Raw genomic sequence first — 16,016 nt, 5'->3', positions numbered from 1 at the left:
ACTTTAAAACCTTCAGGAATCATTGAATTCCCTGAGACATGATGAGACTATTACAGGACTTCAAAACTTGCAGGAATCATTGGATTCCCTAACAAATGACATAATGGACATAAGATTGGCTTTAGACTATTTCTAGGACTTATGGACACATATAATTTCTCATGTTGATTCATGTTGTTTCCTATATCACTACTAGCCTGAGTTATAGATTTATGTATACTTGTTTCAATTTCAGCCCAGAGGAAACCCGCTAAAATATCTAGTTTGGTGTTTTCAGCTCCCTTCCTAAGAAGTCAGGGAGGGTATGACCACCTGTGTTCTAAAACAAAAGAAAGCAGGAGATGTAGTGGGTAGGAGATGTAGTGGGCCAGAACTCTGGAGAAGTATACTTGAAAGAAGTATATTTGAAACAAGGTGTTAACTCAAGGGAATTGATGATACAATGGTTACCTAGTTTACATATACTATATATACTTATATATACTTATATATACTTTGCATGGTGATGTAATAGTTCTACAATTGATGTAATTATAATAGATTATTTAAACTGAAGACAAAGTCAACCACAGACATTCTATCTTTGACTATCCTTATGGTGGCTTTCCTACTTCCTGCACTATGTGGGAGACTGGTTCAGACTGGGAGATTGAAGGAGACAATAAAGACTTTAGACTTTATTCCTGACTTTTCTTGTGTCTATCCTGCTGACACCAAGGCTTTTCCAGAGGACTGCCAGAAAGCTAGCCCAAACATTATATGTATTTATCTAAATATCATCATTGATGATATCATTGATTGATCATTATTGATCACAAAATAGAAGATTTTGATTACATCAAATTAAAAAGCTTTTGTACAAACAAAACTAATGCAAACAATATTAGAAGGGAAGTAACAAATTGGGAAAATATTTTTACAGTTAAAGGTTCTGATAAAGGCCTCATTTCCAAAACATATAGAGAACTGACTCTAATTTATAAGAAATCAAACCATTCTCCAATTGATAAATGGTCAAAGGATATGAACAGACAATTTTGAGACGATGAAATTGAAACTATATCCACTCATATGAGTGTTCCAAATCACTACTGATCAGAGAAATGCAAATTAAGACAACTCTTAGTTACCACTACACACCTGTCAGATTGGCTAAGATGACAGGAAAAGATAATGATAAATGTTTGAGGGGCTGTGGGAAAACTGGGACACTGATACATGGTTGGTGAAATTGTGAAAGAATCCAGCCATTCTGGAGAGCAATTTGGAACTATGCCCAAAAAGTTATCAAACTGTGCATACCCTTTTATCCAGCAGTGCTATTACTGGGCTTATATCCCAAAGAAATACTAAAGATGGGAAAGGGACCTATATGTGCTAAAATATTTGTGGCAGCTTTTTTTGTAGTGGCTAGAAAGTGCAAAATGAATGGATGTCCATCAATTGGAGAATGGTTGGGTAAATTATGGTATATGAATGTTATGGAATATTATTGCTCTGTAAGAAATGACCAGCAGGATGAATACAGCGAGGTTTGGAGAGACTTACATGAACTGATGTTGAGTGAAATGAGCAGAACCAGGAGATCATTGTACACTTCACCAACAATACTGTATGAAGATATATTCTGATTGAAGTGGATATATTCAACATAAAGAAGATCTAATTCAGTTCCAGTTGATCAATGATGGACAGAAACAGCTACACCCAGAGAAGGAACACTGGGAAAGGAGTATAAAATGTTTGCACTATTGTCTTTCTACCCAGGTTACTTATACCTTCGGAATCCAATTCTTACTGTGCAACAAGAAATATTGTATCTAGGTTATACTGTAACACATTATATGTATATGGGATTGCCTGTCATTTAGGGGAGGAGTAGAGGGAGAGAGGGGAAAATGTGGAATAGTGAATACAAGGGATAATGTTGTAAAAAATTACCCATGCATATGTACTGTCAAAAAAATTATAATTATAAAATTAATAAATTATTGAAAAAAAAGAAATTAAAAAAAAGAAAAATAGTGAACAAACAGATAACTATCAAGAATAGAGTACTTATCCACTGAGATGCAAATGGTTAGATGCAGATTTGGGCCACAATTGTGAATACACATCAGAGCAAAATCATCATACCAACGTCTTCAAATATATTTCTCCCAAATGTCTTTGATCTCCATTGTGGACTGCTTTTTCCAGTCCTAAGTTCAAAGATATGTCTTTGATCTATTGTTCCATTCACAGAAATATAATCTATGTATTAAATATGTCTTCTGCAAATATTTATTAGAAGAATTGGTGAGCCCAGAGTAATATTTTTCCTGGTCCTCTACATTGTGGGAAGACTTGAACATTAGAATAAGAAATTGGAATTTTTTTCTGTCATAGAGAGTCAAGAAAATATATTGAGTTTGGAGTTGTGATAACACCAGAATTGTGTATCTAAAAGTTTTCTCTGATCAATGGATTGGAAAGGACAGAGAAAAGAAAAAGAGATAAATAAAGGTGCTATACTAGTTAGATGGAAAATATAAAATGTCTGATCTAGGATGGTAACAATGAGAATGGAAAGGTAAAAAAATATTGGGAAAGTCTCAATATATAGAAATGGACAAGAGATCAGTGGTTGTCAATATCATAGCACTTGATTTGTTTTAAATTTAAGATGAGAATATAGAGAAAAGTAACAGAAATCAAATGATATCACAAAGGATATCTAGTAAGAAAGTTGAAATTCAAGCTACCATCTAACTGCTTAAGCATTCATTAGTGCATAACAGTTATTTTTTTCTGATAAGGGGAAGAACAAGAAGAGGAAGTAAAAGGAAAGAAATAAATGAAGGGAGAAAAGGGAAGAAAGATGAAAAAAGAGGAAAGAAGTAAAATAAATTTTCATTTGAGGGTTCTGAACTTCAACATCAATTCAATTTCATCACTTTTAGTGGCTTATTGGGCAAAAAAGAAAGGAAAAGAGGAAAGGGATGAGAGAGGGAGCAGGAAGGGAAGATGGAGATAGAGGAGGAGAGAAAGAGAAAGATGAATGGAGAAAGAGCAGTAGAAACAGGGAGAAGTCCCAGATAAGAAAATTTCCTCTACCAATTGAGTTATTTGTAATATTATAACATATCTTCAAGTAAGGAGAGTACAAATTATTTGGCCAAAGACACACAGTGTTCTCAGACTGAATACAAGACTTTCTGGACTTTGCAGTCACCTCCCTACCTACTGTGTCACACCCAGATCACCTACAATTCTGTGTCAACATGATTAAAAATATTGACAGCAATACAGTTTTACCCACTTCTTGATGTGATGATAATGACAAATTAAATATGAATCCCCAAAAAGCCAACATCATAAATTCTCTTTCTTTACATTTCCGTTGGCTTAAGAGGATCTACTGAAGAATCTGGACATATGTCCTCTGGAGAAAAGAAGATGGGGGAAGGAAGGAGGATAAGACATGTGAACATATCTAAAAGATTAGAAGAATATTAAATTAGAAAAAATATTTTTCTGTTCAAGAACAAAATTCAGGACAAGAGAATTAAAAAGAGACTAAATCAAGCTTGATTTCAAAAAAGAAAAAAAAACTTCTTTACAATTAAAACTGTATAAAATAGGAACAGATTCCTTTGAGATGCGATAGATTCTTCTTCTTCTTTTTTTCTCTTTAAAAGGCAACTGGGGCTAAGTGACCTTCCCATGGTCACACAGCTAATAAGAATTTGAAGCTGATTTTAAACTCAGGACACCCTGATGACTCCAAGGCTGGTATTCTATGTGCTACATGAGGACTCCTGACGTTAAAGTCTTTAAACAAAGGATGGATGAAAAATTGTCAGATAAGTTACAGAGACATTCCTCTCTAGTTGACCATTGAGGTCCTTTTCAAATTTCAAAATTTGTTGAGTTCAATAATCTTGAAAGTAAAAATGAATATCTTGAGAGGTTTAAGAGAAAGAGATAACTACCTTTCTTTCAAGTTTTCTTTCAGCCTTATTAAATGAAGCTTAGTTATAAGTCAAGGCAACTGAAAATCTCAGATATACTGATTCCACATTCTAATTCCACATTCTAAATGAATCCATGAAGTTGAATGATATTAAGTAAATAAAGTAAATATTAAGTAAATCTGCATAATTCTTAAATTTTTTACTGAGACATTTGTGTCTTCTTAGGTCAACAAATATCTTAAAAATAACTTATTTGTAACGTACTCAACAAGTACTCATATAGCCTTTCTTTAAAGTTCTCAAGATCTTTAAAAATTACATTTTTTGAATAACACAACTTGTTAAAACTGTTTTCCTTATATAATTTTGGAATTTTCACCTAGGGCATTATATATGCTTTTGTGCATGCAGAAGACTTAATTTGTGGAGAGAATACTGACATAACACTATATGAAATATAGTGAAATATATACATGAAAGGAAATGTTAGTGTGAGCATTTCAGGAAAGACACGTGTGGTAGCAGACTCTCTTTGTGAACAACTCCAGGGAAGAGTGAGGGGGGGGGGGGGAAGAAAGAAAAAAAAAAACTGTAGAACCTGCAGACATGTAGAAGAAACCAGCTCCACTCTGCATCCCTAGAGACACTGGTGAATTTCCTTTTGAGTAAGATGAAGAGCTCTCCTTTGGTTTGAGGTGAGAGCTCATATTCTCCTAGCTGGAATGATTTTTCACTTTTTGTATTATTTGGCATAATCTAATCTATACAACTCTAATTTTGGTTTCTTCTTTTCTTCAAATAGATGGGATTACTCAGTATTTGTTATTTTCAAGAGGGCAAATTGGTAGATGTTAACTCAGGGTTACCTTTCCTTTCTAAGAGTATTTATGGAAATAACTTTTGCTTCTTACCTATAGTAAAATGTATGTATTTGGGGGGAGGGTGTACAGACAGACATAATTCTAGTCCAAAACTCTTCTATCTTTTTAAAGATAGGAAAAATATCAAGTATCCAAATAGATCTTTCCAATTTTCATTAACGTGATGACTACACTCTCTTTTGGAGAAGTGTGAGCCAAATTCCAGAGATATTTATCCATTCCAACTCAAAATCCATATGTATAATACATAAATGTATAACACAGTCTAATTCACACATGGTATTTAGGTTTATATGGAACTTAATTTGCCTGTCATGTACAAATGTAACAGGAAGCTAATAATGCCTTTTGCAATCATGAAAGTGTTACTGTTCCCTGGAAAGTTTTAGTTCATCAATATCTTCCTCCCAAAATAGTATTTGGAACTGAATACATTTTGGGTTGACCAGAGTTTAGTAGAGTCAAGCATGGAATTCATAATACTCAGCACAATAATTGTCAAATAATAAGTACTTCATAAATGTTCATTAATAGATTTTTTAAAAAGGAAGATAATGCAGGTACAATAACATAAAGAAAATAAAAGAAAAAAATAAAACTACTGTTTAGCTGTTTTTCAGTCATCTATGACTTTTCATAACTCCGTTAGGAGCAAAGATATTAGAGTGACTTGTTATTTCCTTTTTTTAAAATAGATTTTGCATTTTACAGATGAGGGTTAAGTGCTTAAGGTTACACAAGTAGTAAGTGTAAGTAAGACCAGATTTGAACTCAGAAAGTGGAATCTTCCTAACTCCAGACCTGTCCACTATGCCATGTAGTTGTGACATTCCTCCCCCCCCAAAAAATAATTATATATAAATTCTGACAAGATTTCCAAGAACCTATATCCCTTTCACAGGATTTCATTAACAGAAGTTTTCTTCATTGTCACAGCATTTGATTTATATTGAACTTGTAGTGCCCAAAATCCACCATTCATTTTCAGATAAACTTCTTTTGATATGGGCTTGTTGATACTAGTATTAGTAAAAGTGAATTTTTTGTTGTTCAAATTAAGCATAAAGCTTCATTTTTTTCTCTATTAGATATCATCTTATTAAATTTGATCTGATGTTATAGCATCTCAAGATCATTTTTAATTCTGTTTTTCATCCAGTATTTAGCTATAGTTTGGTGCTATTAAGAAATTATCAAATTTGATAACAATGATATAGATTCTTTTATACAAGCCATTGATAAAAAAAATTAACTGCATAACAACCAGAAAAGAAAGTTTGAATATTCTTTCCATTTATTCATCAAATCAGTAATTATTGCTCCATTCAATCAGTTCCAAATTTATTATAAATACAATTGCAAATTACAAAAAAGGGGCCTCCCTGCTTAAATTGCATTTTGTTTACTACACTTTATTGCTGCTCTTATTCCAAGGAAAATATTTAAAGATACACTTTTCTGCGTACAGCTATTAAATAACAATAATCAATTACTATCTTCATTATAGAATTTGAAATTTCTGATTGAAGTTATTATAAGAATCCATTTATCTCAAAGTTTTCTGTATAAACTGTATAAAGTTTTCTTGTCTAAAAACTACATCAATTTAAGCTCATATAAAAGTCAAATTTTTATTTAATATTACTGTATTTTCTTTTTCTTATCTCAAATTTTATTCTATTTCAATCTAAACATATTCAAAATTTGCTATTATTCCCAACATGTTTTTATTTTTAAAGATTTAGCTTGACATAGTCAGTATATCCTACTTTAACATATTATTGCAATTTTTCATTGAGTACTTTTGTTTTTTCATGGTAAGCACTAATTTCTTACTATCATTTCTTATTTATTTTATGAACTTTATTTCTATTTTGGTCCATTTTGGAATGTCTTGCTCTTGAGCTTTGGCTTGTATAAAAGAATCTATGTCATAGTAATCAAATTTGATAATTTCTTAATAGCACCAACCTATAGCTATACTGGATGAAAGACATAATTAAAAATTATCTTGGTATGCTATAACATAAGATCAAATTTAATAAGATTATATCTAATAGAGAAAAAGCAAGATTTTGTCTTTCATAAGACATGTCCCTTCATGTCAGGGAACAGGCATTTAATAATCACTTACCCTGTGTCAGACATTATGCTCCTCACAACAATTGTGTCAGAAAGGTTTTATTATTAACCCCATTTACAGGTCAATACATGCTGCATATATACAGAATCTGAAAAAGTGATCTAAATATCTAACTATATCAACCTATTTTATAGATGATTTTAATAATAAATAACAATGTAAAAATATAAAAATAATGATTAAGTTCAATCAATTTGTAATTAATTCTAAGAAATAAATATAAAGGTAAAATCTAATTAACTTATAAAGTAGAAGGAAACAATCAATGGAAATAATTTCTAAAATAGTAAATAAGATGTTCTATCTTCAGATAAGAATAAGATGCATGGGATTTAGTGGGAAAATCACTAGAGATGTCAATTTTCTATTCTAGTCCAGGTGGTCCTTACAAGCATGCTGCCTCTCCAGGTTTCAGTATATTCAGGAACAATGAACATTATTTAAATTAGATAAAGTTCATTAGGCATTATCTAATGTTTACCATGCTAATAATATTCTAAGGTTCTAAGAAAAAAAAATTCTTAGTTAAAATTACAATTTATTCCTTGTAAAATTAATGACAAAAATTCAGCAAAATTTTTGAAGATAAATTATCCCAGGAATAATATAAACAGTGGTTTTCAAGATCAAGAGTAAGTACAATACTTAAAAGAATGTTACATCATATCATATTTATCCATTCTGAAGCTACTGATTAAACAGGTACCACATGCAAAGTTATATGTAAAGTACTACTGATGACATAAAGATAAATAGGACACAGTCAATGACTTTTACTTAGTAGTATCCATTTATGTCAAGTCAAATAACAGGGTTATTTTTTCCCAATGGAATGATAATTTTGGATACATTAAAAAGAATGTAAAGGAGAAGAAAAAGGATTGAATGCCATTATACATACACCGACACACACACACACACACACACACACACATATAAAGGGTATAGAATAAAGTTGATTATCTAGATAATTCTAGATTGAAAATAAAATCCTAATAGATTTATATTAAATTGGCTATATAAGATGCCAGTTATAGTCATAGATCATTACTATGTGGATAGGGATAGAATAGAATTTTGGTTCTATTGATTTTGGTGGTAGAACAGAATTTTGAGATGGTTTGGTCTAACCTGAGTAGTAAGTTTTCTTGAATAATTCATCTTATAATCTCAAATTTCTACAAATCATTTGACTTTGTCTAACAAAAATTAAGATGAATACTTATCATGTGTAAATAGTCTTAGCAAGATATTTTCAGGAAGGGAACCTGACCAGAAATATTTTTTATAGAAACATGTAGATTTGGAAATAAAAATATTGAAGGGATTATGTCCTAAGAAGTGCACTCCAACTTTTATAAATGATAAAACTGAGGCACTAGTAAGGAAAGCAAATTGTCTATATTAACTTACATAATAAGTAATAGAGATGAGATTTGAACCTAGGACCTCTGAGTAAAGAACAACCCATCTTTCCATTATGCCAGTCCTTCTGCATTTGGAAACTTCAATTAGAAGGATATAAATGGTGAATATAAAGGAAAAGACTACTGAAAACAAAGAAAGGATTAAAGGTCAAATTTTATTACTGTATGCAATAATAATCCTAAATGATATCCCCCAATTTCAGTGTTTTCTTGTGAGATATTATTTTTCAGAATTATAGGCAATAATTCTTTTCTAGATTGACTGAAATAAGTTCTAAGAAATAATTATTTTAAATTATATAAAACTAAATGGGGAAAAATGGGAATAGTTAGCATTTTCAGGGACTTAGGAAGAACAGAAACACATTAGTGGAGTTTTGAATTGTTTCAACAATGCTGAAAAAATATTTAGAATTATGATAAGAAAGGGACCAAAAATCTATACTCTCTGACCTCCAGATTCTACCACTACTACTATAATCTAAGGTCAATGAAACATTGAATATATATTTATTCTTTATTACAATAGATATTACAATATAAAGAGGGAAAGAGAAAAACCAGCATAGATATTCAATATTTCAAGAAATTGTGATGTTTGATACATTGTTCCATGTATGTGCTTTGCACTTAGGTATGTGCTTTGCACTTAGTAAGTTCTATTTAGATGTTACCTATTATTATTGTTCTTGTTACATGATTTTTTTTGGGTATATCTTAGGTTATAGTAGGAAAATATAATTCACACACACACACACACACACACTTAACCCTGTTTGCTTCAGTTTTCTTTATCTGTAAAATGAGCCAGAAAGGAAATAGCAAACCACTCCAGTATCTTTTCACAATTACCAAAAGGAAATATAAATTATACTTGATACTGTGATGGATATCTACTTCTGTCTGTATGGGTACTCCTTCCTCAGAGGCAGGGAATCACAGTTTGTTTACATGTCTTATCCTCCTCCTCCTTATACCATTTTAATTCAAATTCTTCCACAATCCTATCTAAAGAATTTTCTCCATCAATTGGCAGTATTCCTCTGGTTCTGGTAGCAATAAGGTAATGATGTTAGCAGAGTATGCTATCTCTTACTGTTACTACAAAACTAATCCCTGCCTTTTCCAATTATGTTTTCTTCATAAATTTATTTCATAAAAAATCTTATAAACAAGTAATGATATCCTGTTAAAGCTTACTTGAACTCTCAATATTCCATTATGCCTTATTTCAATATTCCATTATGCCTTAGATTAATTCTAAATTTATAATTATTTTAAATCTCAAATTTTTCTGAGATGCTAATGTTGGAAAAAGCAATGGAAGATGATAGAGAGTCAGAATAAAAATTAGGAAACCCTGGGCTGAAATTCTACTTCTGGAAATATTGGCTGTTTGACCCTAAGCAAGGCATTTAAGTTTCTTAAGTATTCTAAGCAACTCTTTAAAACTACATGTCTTAAAGATGATAAGCTAAAAAAGAAGAATATTCCTCACTGGGAGTTCATTAGACAAAGTAAATCAAGCAACCCATTGTTATTATTGTCCTTTTTTGAAGAATTTTCAGTAGCATTTTCTATTTTGTGATTTCATTTGGGGCTTTCTTGGCAAAGGTACTGGACTGGTTTGCTATTTCCTTCTCCAAATCATTTTATAGATGATGAAACCAAGGAAAACAAGGTAAAGTGTATTTCTCGGAGTCACATATCTAATATGTATCTGAAGCCAGATTTGAACTCAGGAAGATGAGTCAACTCCAGGTCTGTCACCCTATCCACTACATCATTTAGCTTCCTTGTAGAAGCACTCATCACTGATATGAATAACTGAGAAGGAAAAAAACACTGACATCAAAGAGGAACCATAAGAGTTTCCCACTAAAAGTAGTCAGAGGTTCACAGATAAAGAGAGGAGGAGTCAGAACATTCTTAATCATTGAGGGTCAGCCATAAAAAGCAGGAAAAATTAAGTACTGGGATTATTTCTTGCTCATGACATAGATACCATTGGGCACAAGCCAGAACTTCCAAACATGTAGAAATATATTTTGAAGCTCTCAGGGCTACCTTTGTTGAATATTGAACAGAGAACCAAAGGACCTTGAAGCATTGCTGAATGAGTTTAAGAACAGTGCTATAAGCTCAGTGTACTAATTTTGCCATCAAGTAGCATCTTATTTTTAAAATGTTATTTCAGATCTATGTGCTTCCACATAAACTATTTAGGATTAATACAAACAGTTTAATTGATGCTCAAGATCTATAAAGTTAGGGAGAAGGAGTAGCATTTTGACCATCAGGCCACTAATGCTTTTATTTTTATTTTTTAATTTATGTAATAAGCATATCCACAATATAGAATAACTTTAAAAAAATGACTGCAAAAGAAGCTGCAAATCTAAATACAACTTGCAATTCCTTTAAATATAAAAGTTATCATGAAAATTTCTTGTTTTTTTTTTTTTTTTGTCTTTTTTTCTTTCCCATCCCCTTCCCAGCTCCCAAAATGGCTACTGTTTTTAAAGGAAGCCGAGGGTCCATGGTGAGATGGAAATGAGTTCTTATTAGAAAAAATATAACAGAAAAAAAAATAGAAATGAAAAAGTAGAGTAGGAACATTGGTATAGAATTATTATAGTTATTTCCTGAAATCAATTAATCAAAAAGCATTTATTCAGGCATGGTCTGAGGTATTTCAAATACAAAGACAAAAAATTTAAAAATACATTTAAATAAAATTTTTTAAAAAGGCCCTGCCTCAAAGACCTTACTTTCTATCAAGAGTGATATACTTGCCCAAACACACATAAAGTTAATTTATATTCCAAAGCAAATTGTTTGCAGTATACAAAATCTTTCTTAGGGTCAAGAAAGACCTAGATCAGACCCTACTTCTAATAAAGATTGTGTGATTCTGGCAAACTACTCCCTTGCAAAACTAGAATAGGAAGTCCTTACCACTCTTGAGTCAAAAACGTCTGGCTCATATATTTCAATATTTGTCCTGATCAGCTAACTTCATCTCCAGTGATACCAGTTTCACTGATATTGCTTGATCAAATATCCCATTCTCCAGAGTCCAGAGCTGTCCCTTTGAATGGAATGTTCTCCTTTCTGAATTTCCCTGAACTTTCTTGAAGTGCCAGTTTACATCTCACCTTCTACCAGAAGTTTGCCTTGATTCCTTTTTATTCTCATGCTTTCCTCTTTTTGTTATTTCCAACTTATCCTATATATTGTTTTTATCAAAAGAATTGTTTTTACATTTGCCCATTAATGTGTGAGATTCTTGAAATCTGGGAGTTTCTTTTGCCTTTCTTTGTATTCTTGTGCTGAGATGCCCAATATATGGAATACACTTAATAAATTTTCATTTCTTAACTCATATGAACATACATATAAATGTACATATAATACATATATATGATATGGAATACATGAAAATATATTTAATGTCAATAAGAATTAGAGATTTCCCAAAGAAATAAGCTATCACTACACTGACAATATGAAGTAAAAAACTGGGATTCACATTTATTCAAGAAACAAATAATATTTATTTGCCAAAGGCTAAAAGTTATGTAAAGCATTATTAATGAAATCTTTTGACAATTATTTAAACCAACTTACATTTTTAAAAACTTCATCCCTTTATTTTTATATGTTATTATTATTATTATTATATTTAGTTACCATGTCAACTTCCTGTTTGTTTCAATAGCTTAAAAAGAACTCTAGGAAATCTTTTTTACTAATGATGTTTACTTTTATATTGTAAGTTGGAATATGAAAACCCAAAAGAGGAAAGAGAGGTGAATGACTTTTTTCCCCCATTCTGGCTAGAGGCTTTCCTTCTATTCTTTATTTAGCCCAAAGAACTCACAGAACAGAAAATGTCTTCATCACAAATTTGATGAGTATAATCTTATTTGATTCTGCAACAATCTACTATGAGGTTTTAACAATCACCTCACTTTCCACACAATTGCATTTAGAAGGGATGAAGGATAATATTCATCAGATAACTTGTGATGTTTTAGCAGGACACCTTCAATATTTCTACAGCTAATAATAAAGGGAAGTGTAATATGCAGGTAAATAAGATCTGAACACAATTTCAAGAATGATTTTTTACATTTAGTAGATGAATAGTCAGACAGAGATTCTGAATTAGATGACATTTGAAGCAACATTTCTGTTGATACTAACAGGTCAGTAATTGAAAATAAGAATGACAAAAATAGTACAAGAATTTTATAAATACTTTGGCTAAATAGAAAGTTATTTCTAAAATATCTAAGGCAAAATGAAACCTTTCAAGTTTCCAGCTTTAAGATTACTGTGTGTATGTATGTATATATATGTGTTGTTAGCGGTGATTTTCTTCAGGTGAGGCAGGTCAGGAGGCAAGTCATAAGCAGCTTTTAGGAAGGAACTGTCACAATTATACTTCATTTTGAATGGGAGAAAAGATCCTATCAGGAGGGAGAAGGGAAAAATTAGGTGTTTGAAAGCATCTTAGCCTCTGTGCCCATGCACAAACACTTACATGGAAGGAATTAAACACACACTCACGCACACACACACACACACACACACACACACACACACACACAAAACAAAGATAAAGCAGCCAATTATTTGTTTTGCTTACTAGATTTTTAAAAATAACATCAGCATCTCATCAATTTAAACTGTCAAAAAAGTCCAAAATGAAGGAAAATGTGACAGTTCAAATTCATCAACATAATTCAAGAATAAAAAAGGTATATAAAATATATTTCTGTCATGTCTCCTGCAGAAAAACACATTTAACACACATTATTATTGTAGGAAGAAAAGGAAAGGGATCACAGAAAGGAAGAGGTACACCACTTGTCCAAAATGTTTTTATTCCCAAATATGGATTAAATAAATAAGTTACAAAAACACAAGATTATCAATTAGAAGACACAAATAAACAAATAAACAAATCAAGCTTGACTCTTTAAAGTTTATCCCATAGGATTGTCAAAACACACCTTTAATTTATTATTTTTTTTTTCTGATCAAAATCAGCTAGAATCTTCCCCTCTTCCCCTACATCCAACTTACCTGGACTGCATATCTTGTTGAGTTTTGGACTGGCCTACTTCAGCTGGTGGTGATGGATGACTAACGTGTTGCTGGAGTTCTACTAGAGATTGATAGTACTGTTGTTGATGGTGCTGCTGCTGTTTATACCGAGATAAACTAAAAAACAGCCCTAAAATGGCTTTCAAATTTCCATTTCTTATTTCTGTTTAAAAAAAAAAAAAGGAAAATATAAATACCATAATCTAAATTTAATTTGATATTACTGCTGCTATCATCATCATCATCATCATCATCATTATTATAAGTGCACAGAAAATACTAATTAAATTTTAGATATCATAATTTGTAAGTCTTGAGAGAAAACCTGACATCCAAATAGTGATAAGGTTGGGAGAATAGTTTCAAAAACTATTAAAAGAGAATTGTTTCTGCTCACTCAGAGACTCTCATTTCTCTTTAAGCAAAACAAAAGCTTAGTGGCTTCTTTTTAAAATATCTGTTACAATATATTACCTCAGTCACATTTCTACAGATCTGGAAATGGTTCTTACTATCAAGTATATTAAGAAATTATTCCTATATTTTATAGTGTTGACAATGGGTATGGAGTTTAATTTTTTATTTACTTAATTTATGAATAAAACAAGAATTACTATAACATAGTATAATAAAATGATTGCATATGTAACTCCAAATCTATTATGTATAATTTACTATGCCTTTTAAATATAATAAAGTTTTCATGTTAATTTCTTTGTTTTTCTTGCCCATCTCACAGATAGCTATTATTAAATGCAAATAGATTTGTGTATATAAATACGTATGTAAAAATATTCTATACATATTCTATTTATCAGTTCTTTCTCTGGACTTAACAAACCATCAACAGAATTTCTAGCATGAGAGGTTCCTTCTCTTGGCCATTGCAAGCAATTTTTTTGTATATGCACAAATTAATGAGATTTTCCTAATACAAGAGCACAACATCCAGGAGACTGAGATTTTGATTTAGTTTTTCTAAATGAAAGTTATAGGTCAATTTCCATTTTAATGACTTCATTTGGGGGGTAATGACTTTCTATTTTTTATTTTTTTTATCATTATCCTAATTGCCCAGTGTTTGATAATTAGCAGGTGATAAATGAATACTTTGTTCCCCAAAATTTTATTCCTTCAAATAAATTCTTTATTCCCCAACATTTTGTCTCCTATACAAAACTTTCAAAGTCTAATATTTCATTGTTGTGGGTATCTGCCTTGCTGACAAAGAGCAGTCCTTAATATATTGTCTTCAAGAGTTTCTTTGGCCCAAAGATTCATTACCTAGTGGCAATTTTCCTTTGAAATGTACATGCCTTATCTTTTCATTGAATATAAGTAATTTGAGGATGGAGAGTATTTCACTTTTTCTTTGTATGTTGTTGCTATTCATTTGTTTTCACATATGTTTGACTTCATTTATGGTTTACATAAGAAAGAATCTGCAGTGCTTTGTAATTTCCTTCTCTAGTTTATTTTACAGATGAGAAAACTGAGGCAAACAGTGTTAAGTGATTTAACCAGGGTCACACAATTAGTAAATGTCTGAGGCAGAAGATATAAGAAATGTCTTCTCAGGAAGAGAAGTCTTCTTGACTCCAAGCCTGTCATTCTATCCAGTTTACCAAATACCTGCTTCTTTTCTTTGAAACCCCAGCATCTATCCCAGTGCTTCATATACAGATGCTTGAGGTAGTTCATTGATTGAGTAGTTGACATGCAACTTAGTAATACTTGCCAGAGCTTATGTCTTGCTTATATTGACTTTTAGAACTTAGGATCACCACCAATGCATGATGAGACATCAGAGGACAGTTATTATAATTATAATTATTTACCTTAGATATATGATTAAACATTTTTTAAAATGGAACAGCTGCTGCCAGCATTTGAAAGTTACATTTGAGTTTTATTCATTTATTTATTTGTTATTATAATAAGCATGCCAGTTACAACCTGCAGCTGACCTTTATTATAGTAGTTATATTTTAAATTGACTAGGGAAAAATAAATAAGCAGAATAAAAGCAAAAAAACAAAACAAAACAAAAAACCCTAGGAGACTGTAATAATATTTTTAATATGGCTTAGAAGAAGCAATAAAATAAATCACTCTGTGATTTCAAAGCTTTGTGTTTGATTTTGTATTCTGGTTGCATTAACAAAGTGCTTCATCTGCTGTCTTTTGGCTTTTGATATCACCTCTGCTTCTCAGTAGAATTGCTGCCATAACATAAACTCCTGAAAAGTTATTTTTCTTTCAACCTCTCCCCAGTGTAAAACAAAGCACAAGTGACAACATTACACTGAGTTTAGGGTTTTAATAAACTCTTAAAATACTACTATGATTTCTTGTTTGAAAATATAGTTTTACTAAATCAACAAAAAATTATTAGATATCAACTATATCCAAGGCCTTATGTTAAGTGATGAGAATGAAAGAGATATAATCCCTGCCTTCATGAAGACTGTACTTTAGAAAGAAAGGGGCAATA

The 16,016-nt window shown here is 31.3% G+C and overlaps 1 protein-coding gene across 1 annotated transcript in view; it reads right to left on the bottom strand.

Annotated features, from left to right (window-relative positions):
* NAV3 (neuron navigator 3) overlaps positions 1-16,016 on the bottom strand; it is a 490,821-nt gene that overhangs the window by 292,755 nt on the left and 182,050 nt on the right. The window contains 1 exon segment of the mRNA XM_074270837.1: positions 13,502-13,685. Coding sequence (XP_074126938.1) covers positions 13,502-13,685 — 184 coding nt within the window.

The sequence above is a fragment of the Sminthopsis crassicaudata genome, chromosome 5 (genome assembly GCF_048593235.1).
Source record: "Sminthopsis crassicaudata isolate SCR6 chromosome 5, ASM4859323v1, whole genome shotgun sequence".
Taxonomy (NCBI): domain Eukaryota; kingdom Metazoa; phylum Chordata; class Mammalia; order Dasyuromorphia; family Dasyuridae; genus Sminthopsis; species Sminthopsis crassicaudata.
The sequence above is the reverse complement of the archived record's forward strand: the minus strand, read 5'-3'. Positions and strand labels throughout refer to the sequence as shown.